Source organism: Carya illinoinensis, chromosome 1 (genome assembly GCF_018687715.1).
Source record: "Carya illinoinensis cultivar Pawnee chromosome 1, C.illinoinensisPawnee_v1, whole genome shotgun sequence".
In the NCBI taxonomy this organism is placed as follows: Eukaryota; Viridiplantae; Streptophyta; class Magnoliopsida; order Fagales; family Juglandaceae; genus Carya; species Carya illinoinensis.
The window spans coordinates 39,257,887-39,275,995 of NC_056752.1; the positions used below are offsets into that span (position 1 = coordinate 39,257,887).

At 34.1% G+C, this 18,109-nt stretch overlaps 2 protein-coding genes across 4 annotated transcripts; one reads left to right on the forward strand and one right to left on the reverse strand.

Moving 5' to 3' along the window:
• Window positions 1-6,468: 6,468 nt before the first annotated feature.
• LOC122318389 (COBRA-like protein 7) lies at window positions 6,469-9,755 on the forward strand. The gene is made up of 2 exons (XM_043135681.1): window positions 6,469-7,171; window positions 7,946-9,755. Exons 1-2 carry the CDS (start codon window positions 6,643-6,645, stop codon window positions 9,352-9,354), a joined length of 1,938 nt encoding a protein of 645 aa, XP_042991615.1. The 5' UTR covers window positions 6,469-6,642; the 3' UTR covers window positions 9,355-9,755.
• A 1,979-nt stretch (window positions 9,756-11,734) lies between these two features.
• Window positions 11,735-15,902, reverse strand: LOC122318395 (two-component response regulator ARR1-like). 3 transcript variants are annotated; one of them, XM_043135710.1, is made up of 7 exons: window positions 15,392-15,902; window positions 14,720-14,872; window positions 14,239-14,619; window positions 13,859-13,935; window positions 12,715-13,591; window positions 12,371-12,675; window positions 11,735-12,294 (listed from the first exon to the last, which is right to left on the reverse strand). In XM_043135710.1, the coding sequence occupies exons 1-7, from the start codon at window positions 15,564-15,566 to the stop codon at window positions 12,220-12,222; spliced, it is 2,043 nt and encodes a 680-aa protein (XP_042991644.1). In that variant the 5' UTR covers window positions 15,567-15,902; the 3' UTR covers window positions 11,735-12,219. The 3 variants fall into 3 exon arrangements, with proteins under 3 accessions (XP_042991644.1, XP_042991635.1, XP_042991629.1); XM_043135701.1 differs by having other exon boundaries at window positions 11,735-12,291; window positions 12,371-13,591; XM_043135695.1 differs by having other exon boundaries at window positions 12,371-13,591.
• Window positions 15,903-18,109: the final 2,207 nt, after the last annotated feature.

Below are 18,109 nucleotides of genomic sequence, written 5' to 3' on the forward strand. Positions count from 1 at the left end.
ATTTTATGTATAGTCATTTTTACATATTTTATGAAAACCAATTTATGTACTGATATATTTACTAGTTCGGCCATTGTTACAAAATAATATTTATGATAATGTTCAAAACACAAAGAAAGAGAAGGGATGAGTAGTGAGCTGAATATGGGCATCTCAATACAAATTGATATCTAAGTAAAAATTTCAATAAATACTTTTTAATTATAATACAATAAAATATAAATTATTATATTGAACATTTTTCAAAATTTTAATAAAATGAGATTTTATTAAATAAAATTTTTGGATTTGTATTAAATACAACAATTTAAAATGAAGCCTTATTGTAAATGTTGTGCCTCAATTTAGTAAAATCTTAAAAAAAATATTTAAAAATATAAATGATTCATTTTATTAAATATTATATTTAGTATCATGAATTCTTGAATACATTGAAAAATATATAAATTATTTAAATTTTTATTAATAAAATGGTTTCTATACTTTTTCTAAAAAATTAAAGTAAAACAAAAATCTCACTTTTAATTTTGAGTGCCCTATATAAAATGGAAACTTAGGCAATGACATAAGCGGCTTAGCCCTTGAGCTAGCTTGCATGAAAGTTGTGGATTAATCACGATGATGCATATGTACGATATAAAGATACAAAATGTTAATATATATATATATATATAATATTAAGTCGTTTTTGACACGTAGTAGAGGAGTGACGGCTCCTTTAATATAAAACGAATAATTTAATATTCTATTTGAGTAATGAAGTGATCTTAAATATTTTAAAAATAATAATAAAAAATAATAAAAAAATATTAAATAATAATGAATGAGTAGTACAAAATAATAAAAATAAATAAATAATAATCATAAAATAATAAATAATAATAAAATATTCTCATATTTCACCATCCAAACAAGTCTAAATGCATGCTTATCCTGATTGATGGGGAATTTGCCTTCACCGCATTGTTTCTCTATTTTCCTTTTTTTTTTTTTTTGTTCACACGTTAAGTTACATGAGTTGTGGTATTTATAATTACTTTTTCATATTTATTTTTATATTTTATTGATATAATTAGCTAAAATTAATTATTTATATTAAAAAAATAATGTAGTTAATTATATTAATAAAATATGTAAAAAAATATATAAAAGTGATTGTACATAAAATTTTTGATAATACATATTAAAAAAATAGAAAATAAATTGAATTTCTCTTTAATTAATGGATTAAATATATTAATTTTGGTTGTATGGTGACGAGTGGAAATGATCCTCGGTGAAGATAAAATAAAAGAAATTGGAAAAGCGAGTAGGGGTGAATTCGGTCCGGTCTGGTCCAGTCCGAGGAGGTTTTACGGACTGGACCGGACCTATTCGGTCCAGGGTTTTCCCATCCTGGACCGGACCGAACTTCATACGGTCCGATCCGGTCCGGTCCGTTCGGTCCACCCTGAGTTTTTTTTTTTTTTTTTCAATGATATTTTGTTTAATACTTATGTAATTATATTGTGACATATTTAATAGATATACATATACTATACTATTATATATATTAGTAATACACTACTACTATTAGTAATAGTGATAATTATATATGTAACTATATCATGTAATAATAATAGTAATAATAGTAATATATGTAACTATATGTAATATTAATAACTAATACTATTAGTCTATTAGTACTAATACTATAACTAATAAATATATGTAATGATAGTGATAATATATGTAATATTATATTAAATCATAATAATACTCTTATTACTAATATTCTATGTAGTTATAGTGATTTAATGCTAACATATTACATATTAAGTTAACTATACTAATACTATTATAAACTTACAAATATATGATATATTATAATTTATACTATAACTTTTATAATATATTAATACATTAATATATATACTAGTACTATATTTTTTTTTGATCGGTTATACTAGTACTATATATTATAGTTAATAGTTGTAACAACCTGCTAGAAATTGAATTAAGGAATTTCTATTGACTTTAGGAACCTCGTGAAAACTCTGTAAGTTTACACGAATCGACTAATCGCATAAATTTTAGACTGTCAACATAGTTAGTATTATCACTCACTATGGTGCCAGAAATGCGATTTTAATTATTTGAGATAGTTAAAAGTGTCAGAATACATTATAATCTACACCACTAGGCTTAATTGAATATTTAGGATTTTTCAGTATTAAGCTTATTACGTTTATTTTTGGAGTGAATAGTAACCTTGGTAAATGTACTAAACGCAGTGTTTTCAAAATCACAATGTGAAATGTCCAAATTAGGTTAGCGATATTTTATTTGGACACTTGGCAAGATCTTAACCACACATAATGAATAATATTAGATACTTGGCACAAAGAGAAACCAGTAGATGGAATTGTGAAGGAAATCAAGGTGTGAGATCATGACACCTAAGTAAAATACACATTTGGAAAATATCTTAAGAATAGAGATTTAAAATACACATGGAAAGATTTTAACCACCTTACTCTTCCAAGTCTACTCCACATTTGGAAAATATATTGAGCTGATTTTTATAGATATTATTGGATAGAATATTTTGAGATAATCTTTTATAGATATTTTGGGTAGGAGAAAACCACACTCAACTCTCAACTCCAGCCTTATCATCTCCCTTATCTCGTCCATAAGCATCTCCAGCCATCACCCACGAACTTATTTTCATTTACACGTTCCTTTAAAAGAATATCAAACACTTTCTCTCGGACAGCTTTTAGGAGTTCTTTTGCACGCCCATTTCGAAGCTGTTGTAAGTGTTTTATCATAAAGTCTCCTTCATATAAGTTGTTCTTTTTTGAGTCTAGTTTACATGGATATCTTATTTGCCCCATTTGAAGATCATTTGGTCAGTCAAATATTGTGTAAACTATAAAAAGGTCATTCTAGGAGATAAACTGGAGAATATGTTATAGTTTGGAGTTTTTGACCAAGCTAATGGATAGATATTGGTCCGAAATTTTTATAGAGTATTGTTAACATGTATATATGACTATTGGTTGAAGATTTTTGCATGATTAAAGGTTTTGATGAAAGATTTTCTTAGATTTAGAAACTTAGAAATTGGAAGAGGAAAAACAATTTCTGTTTTTAGAAAGTTTAACTCTTTGGTGGTCTAAACATATTCTAATGACTTTGATAATTTTATTGGAGGATCCTAATCATCTTATATACATGTTATATTATTATTTTGAAGATATTTGATGTTAGTTTTAAAGATATGAACTTTTATGTAAAGAGATATTCAGATAAGCCAAAGTGTGGATGTTCTTGGCTAAATTTATGTTTTGGTTAATTTTTAACCATGTGATCTTGAATTAGAAGCTCATATATGTTTTAGGACATCTTTTTAAACCATGTGATGGTTTGGTTTGAAGATCACATATTTATAAGTCATAGATCAAAAGGTTGATCAAAATAAGTTGGAAACAAAAATCAATAGAAATAGCATATGGGAATTTCGGGCCTATGGAGTTTTAATGATTGTGATTAATTTTAAATTTTTCTAAATTGATATTTAGTTGAGGATAAAATTTACATGAGGCATGTAAATTTTGGTAACTTTTGGAGTTAGTATGCAAAATCCTTAAGTTATGTGTAAAACGGTCATTTTCCTACATGTAGAAAGTAAAATGGAAATTTTACTCTTTAAGTTAGTATTTTTCCATATTTCAAATTATTAGTGATTTAGTGCTAACTTTTAGAATCACTAATTACAGTTCCTCGTGATCGCGCTTAAGGTTTTATAAGAAACGCGGAGATCGAGGTAAGTTAGCTTTTAACTTACTAGCAGTCTACTGTGTATGTGTGCTAAGTAAAGGAACTATAGTGTATGTATGTATGTTATCATATATGTCATGCCATGCCAAGTTATCACGTAATTATCTATTATACAGAATTTATTCTGTCATCAATTTTTATCTGTTACATAATATATTCTGTTATATATTACTGTACATTACAAGTACGTCATGCTAAGTATGTCATCCATTACATGTAAGTCAAGTCATGTAATATTCACTGTTGCAAGTATGTCATGTTAAATATGTTGTCTATTATATGTTATGCCATGTTACGAAATGTTTCTATCTCAAGTTGGTCATGCATTCTAAGTTATGTTCAAGTCACGTTATGTTACGTCAGGACTTCAGTCCTTTCGTATTCCAGTCACATTTCATCTTGAGTACATTATGATGTGTAGAATACATGGGGCCACAACAACTGTGGAGTATGTATTTTTAATGTTAAGTCAAGTTTGTGTAGAATACATGGGGCCACAACAACTGTGGAGTATGTATTTAACTACAATTGTGATGCGTAAAATACATGGGGCCACAACAACTGTGGAGTATGTATTTTTCATATTAAGTCAAGTTTGTGTAGAATACATGGGGCCACAACAACTGTGGAGTATGTATTTTTAATGTTAAGTCAAGTTTGTGTAGAATACATGGGGCCACAACAGCTGTGGAGTATGTATTTAACTACAATTGTGATGCGTAAAATACATGGGGCCACAACAACTGTGGAGTATGTATTTTTCATGTTAAGTCAAGTTTGTGTAGAATACATGGGGCCACAACAACTGTGGAGTATGTATTTTTAATGTTAAGTCAAGTTTGTGTAGAATACATGGGGCCACAACAACTGTGGAGTATGTATTTTTCATGTTAATTCAAGTTTCAGAATAAGTTCATGCTAAGTCAAGTTCAGTTCATATTTCAATTTAAGTTATGTCAATTATGCTATGTTGTACGCTAAGTTATTCTTTAATTACTTATGAATTTGATTATGCATTTATGCTTTTACTGTCATCCATGCATCATTAGTCTGTGTGGAAGTTTTTTGTTAACTTGCTGAGATTTGTAATCAAATCTCACTGTGGTAGTCCCAACTACCATTCCTCCCGAATGGTAGATCTTGTTACAGGACCTGAAGGAGGACCAGGAGCTGACCAACTAGACACAGTCGACTGAACGACGGTGCGTCGTTAATGTTAATATAGTAGTTAAATTACTACTTGTACGATGGAGTTGCATTTCCAGTACTTTTGGATCATAACTATTTTGGAATAGTGCTGTGATTTTAGTTATTCAATGGATCTTTATGTATGAAGTATGTTTTAAGTATTGGGATATTTTCAGTTTGGTGTATAGTATTGCTAAAGAAAAAAATTATCCGCTGCGAATATTGCATAATGTTAGATGCATGTTAAGATTATTGCATCTTATATGTCATGAACGGGGGCAGATAACCTTGTGTTGCATGTCTCGACGCTTCAAATGTCCGTCCGATCCCAAACAAAATTTGGGGGCGTCACAATAGTTATATATTAAAGAATATAGTAATACATTGATACTAAATATATATATAATATAGTTATAGACTTACAATGATTTAGTTATTATGAATTTATAATTAGTATAACTATATAATTGTATTAGTATTAGACTATTAGTAATTCAACTATTATATAAATAATAATTTTTTTTTTAATCTATTCGGTCCGGTCCGGGGTGAAAAACCCCCGGACCGAATACCTTCGGTCCCTTAAAAATTGGACCGGGACCGGACCGAACTCATTCGGTCCGGTCCGGTCCGGTCCAAAAATGACCGGTCCGGTCGGTTTTTCCGGTCCGAACCGTTCGACTTTCAGCCCTAAAAGCGAGGACAGCCAAGTGGCATTTCTTTTTCAATAGATGTCCAAATAAGACCATCCACATCATTCCATTAGTCTTTGGTTTGACTTTATAAAATTTTTATTTTAATTTTAAAATTTTCATTTTATCATTATAATTTTTTTAAATTTTATATAAAATATAATAAATAATTTAAAATTTTTTTAATTATTTTAAATTATAAAATAATAATAATATTTAATCTTAAAATTTAAAATTCATATATCAAAATTCTCACACACCCAACCGAACCTAAGTTGTATTTGACTGTATCCCCCGAAAGCACCTTCCGATGCCCATTTGCACCCTTTTACAAATTCAAATTAAAAAACCGATACGAAACGTTGGAATTGTTGTTCAAAACACCGTTTCAACACAACCTTTTTCTTTAATATATTTTGAACGACTCCAGCAATTTAACCAAATCAAACCAAACTCTTTTGAACCATTCCACATGTCATCCATCACCAACAAACAAATGAAACTCCATGGCAAATATGTAACATGTTGTATAGTTATGTAATTAATATGGTATTTCCATTATTTATTAAATTAATCATTCTATATTTCAAAAAGTAAGGGGCTAACGTTAATATTAATATAAGAAAATAATATAAGGAAGGAAAAATGACAAAAAATAAAATAAAAAGAAATTTACGTCTACATCCGTCTTTCTATAATAATAATAATAAATACGTAGATGGGGGGAAGGCACATCTTCAAAACACCAGCTCTTAATAGGCTGTGTTTACACATTACACACTTAACGCGTCTCCGCTTTGTCTCTCTTTGCCTTAAAAAGCACTTCAAAAGTCTGCTCTGCCTCTCTCGCTGCCTCTCTCTCTCTCTCTACTTGTTCAGACAAGTTCAAACTTCATCAAACTCCAGGACCAAAGACGACACCCCCATCCCCAGCAAAATGTCCGATCGTTTCCGTCACCTCGTCACCATTTTGTTTCTATTCGCCGTTTTACCATTCTTGGCCGCTCAGTCTCCTTCGAAGGGCGCTGATTCGTGCAACGGCGTATACTTGTCCTACACTTACAGCAGCGGAAAGAAGCTCATGCCGAATCTCACGTCGGATCTGAGCCAGCAGCCCTACCGTTTCGAGTCCGATTTGACCGTGCTCAACAACGGGCTCGTGGACCTCAAGTCTTGGAAGGTCTTCGTGGGGTTCAAGCATGGCGAGTACTTGGTCTCTGCCTCCAACGCCGTTCTGTCCGACGGCTCCAGACTCCCCGGTAGCGTCAAAAACGGAACCGTTTTCTCCGGGTACCCGATGACGGACCTCAAAACGGCGGTGGAGACCGCGGGGGACTTGACCCAGATTCAGGTCCAGGTCCACTTGGTGGGGACGCAGTTCGGTGTTGCTCCACCTAAGATTCCGTTGCCCTCGAACATTTCGCTCGCCAATGATGGTTGGCTTTGTCCTAGCTCATCTGCAGATGGTAACTTTTTTTCTTATCTTGATTTCATTTGGTTATTTTTGAAACAGGGATTTGGTGGCTCATTATTTTCGGTTTCCTTGGATTCTTGTTCGTGTATACTGTGGTATATGGGTAGTAGGTGCTCACCATATTCGTTGCATTCTATGGAGTTTTAGTAGTGTTTTTTCCGGTAGATTTGAGTTCTCTGCATCTTTTGGGCTAACTCCATTAAAACCTCCACGATCGAGTTCGTAAATCTGTTTGGAACTTAGGAAAAAGAAAATGGAAAGGGTTAAAGTTGTGGCAGTTTTATTTTCTTTCACTACAAAATTATCGGTTTGCCCAAAAATATGATAGAAAATGTCAATAACATGCAAAATAATTCTTGGTATGAGTTGAATTCCTTTGTTTAAGAAATTGGATCAAGATTTTGTCAAAATTGCGTGCTATTATGAAGTGGACCATATCAACTTGTGTGAGACAACCATATTTTTGTAAATTTTCCTCAGTTTGTTGACCTGTCTGATGAATTTTTAGTTGCCTCATTACTTATCAAAAAATTTTTAGTTGCCTCATTGAGGAGAAAAGTCTTTCCTAGGCATAGTTAAGGTAAAATGACATGGAGAGTGAAAGAAAGTTCTCCACACCCGAGAATTTATTTTATTTGATGTTGGTTTCTTTTATAAACAAAAGTATAATTACACTTGATGTCCGAAGACAACATATAGTTTTTATGATGCATTAGGTTTGTGCTTGAATTGGATGTGTTCATGAGCATGAATGTTGGTTTCTCAGGGAATGTTACTGAAGTTTGTTGCACACAAGACCCAAATGCTAAATCAAACATGACTGTAGATGAGGAGTTCCTGCCTCGCCAGAGTGGTGACCTTACTATTATGTATGATGTGATCCAAACATCTGAGTCAAGCTACCAGGCAAAGGTCACACTCTCAAACCAAAACCCTCTTGGCCGTCTTGATAACTGGAAATTGAGCTGGGAATGGACAAGAGGCGAATTCATCTATGCGATGAAAGGGGCATATCCATCTGTTGTCGATTCTTCTGAATGCATATTCGGACCTCAAGGTGCATATTACCAGGATTTAGACTTCTCCACTGTATTAAATTGTGAAAGAACTCCAACCATAATTGACCTGCCTCCAACCAAGTACAACGACACGACCCTTGGTTTGACCCCTTATTGTTGCCGAAATGGTACAATCTTGCCACTAGAGATGGACCCAAGCAAGTCAATTTCTGCATTCCAGGTTCAAGTGTTTAAAATGCCACCAGATCTCAATCGATCGCTGCTTATTCCACCAGTGAATTGGAAGATCAATGGTACACTCAACCCTGATTATCAATGTGGCCAGCCCGTGCGGGTGAGTCCTAGCGAATTTCCAGATCGAAGTGGTTTACCAGTAAATTCAACTGCAATTGCCAGTTGGCAGGTCGTCTGCAATATAACACATCCCAAGGGAGAAAGCCCCAAATGCTGCGTCTCATTTTCAGCATACTATAACGAGTCTATCATTCCATGCAAAACTTGTGCATGTGGGTGCCCTAGTAACACAGCTCGTACTTGTAGTTCGACAACGCCAGCTATGCTTCTTCCATCAAATGCGCTTCTTTTGCCTTTTGAAAATCGGACTGCCTTGGCCACAGCTTGGGCTGAACTTAAGCATCAACCAGTACCAAACCCGATGCCCTGTGGAGATAACTGTGGGGTCAGTATTAACTGGCATTTGTACTCGGACTACACTAACGGATGGAGCGCAAGAATCACGATATTCAATTGGGATGAAACTACCTTAGCTGATTGGTTTGCTGCAGTGCAATTGGACAAGGCAACACCTGGTTTTCAAGCGATGTACTCATTCAATGGAACAACCTTGGCTTTAAATGGAGTCAACAATACGGTATTCATGCAGGGTCTTCCTGGATTAAATTATCTTGTGGCAGAAACAGATGCAGCTAACCCAGAAAAGGATCCCAGGGTGCCTGGTAAACAACAGTCTGTGATCTCCTTTACTAAGAAAAAGACCCCTGGAATTAGTGTGACTAAGGGAGATGGGTTTCCCACTAAAGTATACTTCAATGGAGAGGAGTGCTCATTGCCTTCAGTATTTCCAACTGGTGGTGGTAATAGAAGGGGTCCACTTACAGTTCTTTCAGTCCTAGCTCTTCTGTCCATGTTCATATAGCGCAATAGCCAGGGGATAAGGGAACATGGGCCATTGTTGGGTTCTGTATTCCCTGCTGATTTTTTTATTCGTTGGGTGATTAGGTTGATATTGCTTAACCAGGAGATTTGGCAGTTTCTTCCTCAACAGAAGAGGTGTACACTATAATTATTATACATATGGTTCCTGTTTTTTTAACAAAGGAGATTTTATCAAAAGATGCAAAAGGTATAACTCAAGTTCTTAGAAGGTGCAAAAGGTATAAGCTCAAATACTTCACTATGGTGAGAAGGGAAATGAAAACAATGGCGAGCAAGTCTATAAAGCGAGCAGGAATTTTATATTTTGTGTAAACATCATTGAACTCTGTTGCTCAGCTTGATTGTTCATACCATACATAATTACATTTCATGTTTCAGGCACTCCCTTAATTGTTTGATGTTGTGCATCTTGATGAGTTTTTAGTTGGAGCCCCTCTGCCATCGGTTGTTGTAGTGGTACCAACCTAGGGCGGCTTCCGTCCCTCTCGGAGTGGAGGCCACTCTGGTTTGGGTTGTGCCTATCCACTTAATTGGCTGTTAATATCTAGTAACTAACTGATTACTAGTTGAGCCTAGGAACCTCTTGACAATCACTGGCATTGTTTATTCTGAAGTTAAAAAACGAAGCAATAATCTCGAATTATCTTAAAGTTATTTATATTCTTAGCACATAAAACATGAGTGGTGATTGATTCCCGGGGTACTTACACGGAGAGAAAACTGCGCTAACCCCGTGCCGATTGCCATGAATGCCAAATTCATACGAAAAGAACAGGCCTTTCCCTTCCATGCCGACATCCAGTGTTTTCATGGTTTGACCGATTATAATGATTCTTTCGTTCGCGTTTTCTTTGCAACGGCTATCTGGCTCCTATTGACCGTATCGCTGGGATGTTAGGAGTATTTTAGATTATTTATAAATAATAGTAAAATAATTTGTAAATAATAATAAATTATAATAAAGTAGTATAAAAATATTTAAAAACAATTATATTTCCAAATAGAACGTTAAACCAACGGTAGAAATAGGACGTGAGTGAGGTGATAAATTGGCAGAAACTTTTTATAAAACTAAAATTTATAATTTAACATGATTATATATAATATTTTAGATTTATTTTAAAAAATATATAATTTAAAATAACTTAATTTATAAATTTAATTTTATAAAATCTCTTTACAAATTAAACATTTCTCTCTCTTCCAAAATTACCCAAAAAAAATTTTATGAGCAGCAGAATTTCCTGTTAAGAGTGTTGCTAGAGTCATAAGGCTCGGTTTGATAACAAAAAATTTCAATCTTAAATTTAAAATTCTCATCTCATCATTATAATTTTTTTAAATCCCCATTAAAATATAATAAATAATTCAATTTTTCTTAACTTTTTAAAATCTCATAACAATAATAATATTAAAATATAATATTTTAATATTTCATCTTAAACTCAAAATTTTTATCTCACTTACCAAACCAAACTTAAAAACTCCTCCCGAATATCCACCTAATCAATGAAATTTTTTTTTATAATTTTTTATTTTTTTCATTCATTTTTTTCTATTTTTAAATATATTTTTTAAAAAAATTCACAATATCATTAAAAAAAATTTACTTAATCACTAAGTATTAAAAAAAAAAAAAATCAAAAATCAATTCGGACCCAAATCATTTTCCTTTCTTGTTAAAGTAGAGACCCTCGGTGCCTACACCCGAGCTTTCAAGTCTTCCCTATGATTTCATAGGGGCTAAAATCTATCTAGGTCCTATACTCCACAACGCGTCAAAACTGTCTCACTTGAATAGCCCACAGCTATAAAATGAGCTGTCCAGGAGACTTCGAAAAATGAGGCAAAGAAAACCCCAAAAAAAGATAAAGCTGTACAGGTTTGAAACCCCTCGAACCGCATGTTTTGAATGCAAACAATCATGATTCATGCATGCACATCTGACGCATGTATATGGTGATAGATAGGTCGGTTAACAAAAATGGCATCCTCCATTTAAAACATTCCAGTACCTTGGAGAGGAGTGATGAAAAATCCCTTTTTTTTTTTTCTTTTTTTCTTCTTGACCTCCAGTCGTATTTTCAAATACATGTTGCATGTTTACCAACACAAAAATCTCCAATCTAAATAAAATATAAACTAAACTCAAGAAACCAGATCACATAGGTTTCTAAGATTGAAAACAGAAAATCAACACTGCTGGGCACATCACAGACTCAGAGTGGTTGTTGGTTCTTGTCAAATTTAAACACAATAAAAAATCAGAAAAGAATACCCAGGGTTGTGTCTTGAGCATAGAATGGAATATGTACATCATAATTGCCGAAGAAGAGGGGAAAAAAAAAAATGAAGAGGAATTTAAGAGAGAAACAATCGAACTTTGACATGTTATTAGAGTTAGAAGATGAGAACCTAGAAATCTGAAGATGTATCAAAAACTTGTCCCAACAAACTCGACACTTGCGACCAAAACTAATTGACACCTTCACAAGCACCCTAAAACTAAAAGTTTCTTGCTATATTCTGGCTACTAAAAGCAGTCAAAATTTGCATGTACACCTTTTTGCATATCATGCACTGGTATCTTACCTGCTTCACCATTTGTTCCAACTTAACCCAATCATCTCAACTATTTATTGGTCTGATCTTTAAATGTTAAGTTAAGCCAGCATAGCAGGCTATTCACATTGGAATATGCGAATAACTGAAATAATGCAGCTCTCTCTTTCCAGGTAGAAAATAGAATCTCCATTGTGTGATTGCATGTTAAATTCCATCTGTGGTAGCAAGTATGTACAACATAAACAGCAATCATGGAATGAACTGGAGCTGGCAGCATTTTCTATACTGGAATATTGTCGATGGAGTATCCATCAAAGTCGAAATCAGGTTCGGCTGGTCCAGTATTCCCTTGCTGCTGGAAAACAGAGGATTGTTATCAATTGAAAACATTGCTTAGATAAAGCCTAACGTAAATTATCTAAATAACAAACCTGTTTGAGAAGTGCACTCATGAGATCTTCCTGACCAAAAGGATCTGCAAAGAGGGCATTCTGACTACTTGTATCAGAAAATCGTTCATACTTGACCCGGACAGGAGTGTCAACAATAAGATTATTAAGCAGTTGATCCATAATTTGTTCATTCCCTTGACCAGTAGCTTCCAACCCTGAGAACATTGTCCTGCCCATGGCCGATATATTCCTGTTCTGTCCACTACCTTGTTGTCTAGAAGAATATCCTTGATGAACTAAAACTGATGATGACACATCAAGGTTGCCCTGTACAGGGTTTGCATTTTGAGAGGCATTGAAGTTGCCCTGTACAGGGTTTGCATTTTGAGAGGCATTGAAGTGCAAGCCAACATTCTGTAATTCCCAATCTTGTGATTTTTGTGGGTGCAGGTCATTGAAAATGTCATAACTGGGCACAAATCCTGCTGAACTTTTTATTTCTGAGTTAACCTCTTCGTGAAATGCTCCTTTGGATGTGACATTGGATATCCCGGGAGTACTTCCAATAGGGAAATTGTTGCCAGCTAATTCTGTGGTGTGGTTCATAGGAAAACTTAGCATTGAAGATGTTTGGGCAACTTGATTATACCCTGTCCCTCTGCCATTATCACCAATCTCATTTCTTCCAATAACCCCACCTGCAATCCCGTTTGAAATAATGGGCTGCCCTATGGATGATGGAAGCGTAGGAAGATGACTGCCAGCAGATTCATTTAGTATATTCCCTCTCGATTGTGTTTTAGCCATCTGCATCAGCAAAGAGCTACTCTGTGCTCCATGGGAATTGACTTGCACATTCATGTTCCCTAGTGATTGTGCAGATTGATGCAAACTGGCAAGCTGCTTCGGTTCCATAGTTGTTGGAATTCCATGAAGTAAATTCATTGGTTTGCTGCTGCTCAGATGTTGCTGTTGCCCCTCTCCAAACCTTGACTTAGGGTTTTCAAAGCTAAATAGATTCCTTTGATCAATCAGCGGCATGGGAATGCCAGATTTTGCAGCAGACCTACCAAGTCCTGCTGCTTGAAGATTAGCAAGACTTTGTGCTGGAAGTTGCCCAGTAACAGCAAGTGTTTGAAGGTCAAGCCCATTGAGCGAAGACATTGGTCCAAAAGTTGCTTCTGGACTCATGAAGGAATTATTCAAACTACTGTGGTGCTGTGAAACACCACTAAGCCTTCTAAGATACAGGCGATATTTCTGTACCAAGAGGTTCAACAGTCAGTTTTTACTTTTTATCAAAGAATGGAAGGGATTGGAAAATAGCCATAACATGGCATACATAAGACTTAAGTCATAAAAGAAAGGAAAAAAATATACTTATCGCTAACAAACTAACTCCCATGTTTGTTGAAACTTAAATTACTTGAAATTTTCAATCACCCATAAAAGAAAAATACATACATGCATGATGCACAAACTTTACAATGGTTGCAACATTACCATTTAAAGGCAATTGTAGCGTACCTGAAGGTGACTGGCAACATTTTCTCTAGTGAGCCCAGGAACATTCATCAACTCCAGAATTTTCTTAGGGACTGCCTCTGTACTCGCATATTACACATAATAACGTAAGGCAAAAAAATCGGTACTCAAAATACGAAATGAACAGACATGTTTAATAACAATAATTAACATGTAAATAAGAGAAATTGCAAATGAATCAAACTTGCAATGGAATGCAATGGAAGGGTATACAATCCAATTCATTGAGCCACAGTAACAACATTCCAGTAGAAGCATACGCTTGAGAAATAGATTGGAATTTACGGGTACTTCGCTATTTCTGAGGACGGGCAACAAAGAATAAAGTAGCAAATTGTCAGATGTGGGTAGAGAATACTCACTGTCAATGCCTAGTTGATTAACAGCAGCCACAAACTGTTGATGGAGTTCAACCGACCAAACTACCCGGGGCTTCTTTAATGTGGATGAGTCATCCCTCTCCTCTGTTTCTTCCTCCTCATCCTTCCTCTTCTTCGAGCTTTTCCAGTTCCCTTCATTGGCTGAGGATGAATAATCCAGATCATCACACGGTTTTTGCTGCCGATCTCCCTCTTCTACGCTACCTGACTGCTCCAATTCCCTCCACTCGTTCTTTCTCTTCCGAACTACATGCTGCCATATGTTCCTCAATGCTTCGATCCGCACTGGTTTGATTAGGTAATCACAAGCACCATGAGTCACGCCCTTCATGACAACATTTTTCCCATCGTCTGCTGACATCACTGTACAATTACATAAATAAGATATCAGGCCCTAGCTTGAGATAGACGCTGGATTCATGGTTGCTAAACCCATTCACACTGATTATGAGAGGGTACGTACTGATTACAGGCAGGTCCATCTCCAGCCCAATGTGCTCCAGGAGTTTGAATCCATCCATGTCGGGCATGTGAACATCGCTTATAACAATATCAAACCCGTTTTTGTTCTCTCGAAGCAGCGACAATGCGATCTCCGCTCTATTGCATTTGGTAACTGAAATTTCAAAACCAAATTTAATCAATCATTAAACACTTTGAACACTTGAAAACCCTGTAGGGACAAAGAAAAAAAATTATGGTTCTGAATGCAGAAATTGAAACCTAACCTGATCTCAGAGATAAGACAAACACTCAAAAGCACGAGAAGTTTGTACAATATAAGCTATTGTTCAGCCAAATCAGAATCTCTAACCAAGTCAACTATAGCAATCAATTTACAGTTGAAAATTTTAAAGATGTAGAACTATAGCCAGAAACAAAGAACCCATTTCATTGCTTTTTCCTCCAGAAGTTCCCTCTTCCATACACACGCCCCGCACACGCACTAAGAACTTTTATAACAGAACGATTGAGAGAAGAAAAGAAAATACACTCACGGAAACATATATCTGGATTAAAATTAGCCAAAAAATCTTCTTCATCCAAACAAACGGAGAGAGCCGGCGAAACAAAAGCAAACAGCGACTCAGAGAACAAGAATTATGATTAACATAGAGAAATTAAAGAAGAATACCTTCATAAAGACAAGCCCTGAGCATCTTCTCCAAGATCACAAGGCATGTGGGGTCATCATCTACGACCAACACACGTAGCCCCGCCGGGAACTGGTCTGGAACGACGTCACCGGCTTTCCAAGCTGCGCTTGAACTGGCCGTTGACATCGATCCCTTCCCGTTACTCGGATTCATATCTCCAAAACCAACAAAAGAAGAATCCCAAATCCAAGAACACAAAAAAGAAAAGAGACAGAAAGAGATTCACGCAGAAAGCAAGAACCCGAATCGCATACTAGAACTTGGCATCAAAAGCTCGATACCGAGTTCGAAATTCCCACGAACCCCGTAGAGTTATTAAAGAACCCGAGCAAAAGAGGAAGAGAATTTGAGCTTCTCACTAAATAATATATATCTTCTCCCCAGCGAGAGAATTGAAAGTGGAAAACCAAGGCTCTGCCCTTCGCCTCTTCTCTGCTTCAACCTTCAATCCAAGCTGAATTTCTCTCTCTCCCTGTTTTTTTTTTTTTTTTGGAGGGGGGGGGGGGGGGTGGGTTTATTTTTATTTATAAATATTCTTATTTTATTTAATTGAGTGCTTTATTAAGAATATAATATTAAAAAGGTTGTGGGTCAGTCCTGGGAGAGTGGATCCAGCTCATACATAGGATTAACTAACCCAATAGCATCCTAAATGTACCCTTAAGTAACAGCAGTCCAACCTAAAACTCAAAAAAAGTTACTGTCCCACTGTTTCCCTTTTTTTACTGCGTCATTGTGAGTCCTGTTTTTACCGCTGTTTGTACGGTATAAATTCAATAATATTAAAAACAATTGTGAATTATATAAATATTATGTATTGTTTTTTAAAAAAAGAATTTATTATTAAAAAAGATATTTATTTACTTTTTGAAAAGGAGGACACGTAACTTAAGTATTTTATGACAGTATAAATATCATTTTTCAAATCCGAATTATCTGACTAATTATTAATTTTAAAAAAAAAGTTAAAAATAGTGTGAAAATTTCCAGACTTAATATGGCTGACTTTTTAATTGAAATGGTGGCCCCGACAAGGAAGGGTGGGTTGAAGTAGTTTTAAGTAGTTCTCGTATATTATTGAGCTCTTATAATGTTTTCTCTTTTCACCAAACAGCTCGAGAGAAAATATGTTTAATGTTTGACTATCAAGCCCATTTGATTTTATGAATATTAGGAATTCAACATTATTGTTTTAAAAAGTAAACACCACTATCGAATAAGTGGAGTTTTTTTTTTTTTTTTGGATTATATATCAATTTCATTTTAATGTGTTAAGGCGACATTATTGATTAATTATTTAGTTTTTAAAAAAATTAAAGAGTTATTTTATTCTTAAATCGGTACGTAGAATATATCATTCACATAATTTAAATGGTAAAATTTGAATTATAAGATTTAAATTTTAAAATTTATCTTTCATATTAAATTATGTCATTTAAATAAAGTGTGATATAGAGATCTTAGAATAACAATACTCAAAATCACAATTAAGAGATGAAATTGCTGTGTTGAAATAGATGGATGCTTGTGACAAACTCCAGTCTTCTTTGAAATTTATTGAAATTAAATAAAGTAGAATGGCATCTTTGTGCATTAAATTGGATAACATTTGATATTGAGATCTCTTAATTGTTAAATCTAGGTCATGGTTGATTTCTTAAAAAAGGCAAAAAAAGGATTATTTTTATATAAATTGACAAATGATCTCATTAAAATTATCCACTAAAATTCTTCCATCTTTCCCATGAGGCCCTTTAATTGTTTATTTGTGTGGTCTTGCTTGTCATTATCCACGTTAGTATCAAACTGAACAAGTGGGCAACCTGATAAACAAGGAAAATGATGTACATCCCATTCTTTGATAAATAAATGCTATAGTGTTCTATCATTGGCATGAAATACCAATAATAAAGTATGCTAAAGCTAGCATTTGATGTCACTTTGCATGAATTGACCTAAAAATGACCCTTTTAAATTAATTTTGATTTATTTCAAAGCCTCGAGCTTGCTACAGCATGCATTGGTGGCGCATTTGCATTTTTATAACATTTAACTCTTTCCTTAAACCAGTACGGTTATTACTTTAAAATTCTTATTCCAAATAGGCATTCCCATAACAAAGTCTCTTCGTAGAAAAATTTTCTAAGAGAATATGGATTCAATCCGGATGGATAATTGTCCAGTTTTTGAAATCTGGATCCGAATCCAGTTATGTCTTGATATCTGGATTCGGATCTGGATAAATACTCCTAATTCTCTTGATGCATCTATATATTGTTCTTAATTTTTAAAATATAATTATGCTCTAAAATCTAGATAATTTTTTCAAAATTCTACTTTGTTTACATGCAGAGATTATAGTTCAACAAAAATTCTATATATATTTAGTTTTGTGTATTTTTTGTGCACTTTACTAATATAATTATTTTTATTATTTTTTAAATATAAAATAATTACTTTGAATAATCACATAAATAAAGTGTATTAAAAATATATAAAAGTGATTATATATAATAAAATTTATATTTAAAACTGAATAGAATCGGCCCAAAGAAATTAGTTTAGACTAAAAAAAGTAAGGGATGTTACAAACTATTGAATCTTGCTGACCTTTTTCCTTGTGGGTTTTATCAAGTAAAACCATCTACCACTTGGCATTGTTTATTGGTCAGAAAAGGTTGGTGAGAGAGAGAGAG

Excerpts from the sequence above, each read along its gene's own strand:
- LOC122318389 (XM_043135681.1), top strand. The coding sequence starts at position 6,643 with ATGTCCGATCGTTTCCGTCACCTCGTCACCATTTTGTTTCTATTCGCC. Across the intron at positions 7,172-7,945 it reads TCCTAGCTCATCTGCAGATG|GGAATGTTACTGAAGTTTGT; the intron begins GTAACTTTTTTT and ends TTGGTTTCTCAG.
- LOC122318395 (XM_043135695.1), bottom strand. The coding sequence starts at position 15,566 with ATGAATCCGAGTAACGGGAAGGGATCGATGTCAACGGCCAGTTCAAGC. Across the intron at positions 14,873-15,391 it reads CAGGGCTTGTCTTTATGAAG|TTACCAAATGCAATAGAGCG; the intron begins GTATTCTTCTTT and ends TTGAAATTTCAG. Across the intron at positions 13,936-14,238 it reads TAATCAACTAGGCATTGACA|AGGCAGTCCCTAAGAAAATT; the intron begins GTGAGTATTCTC and ends ATGCGAGTACAG.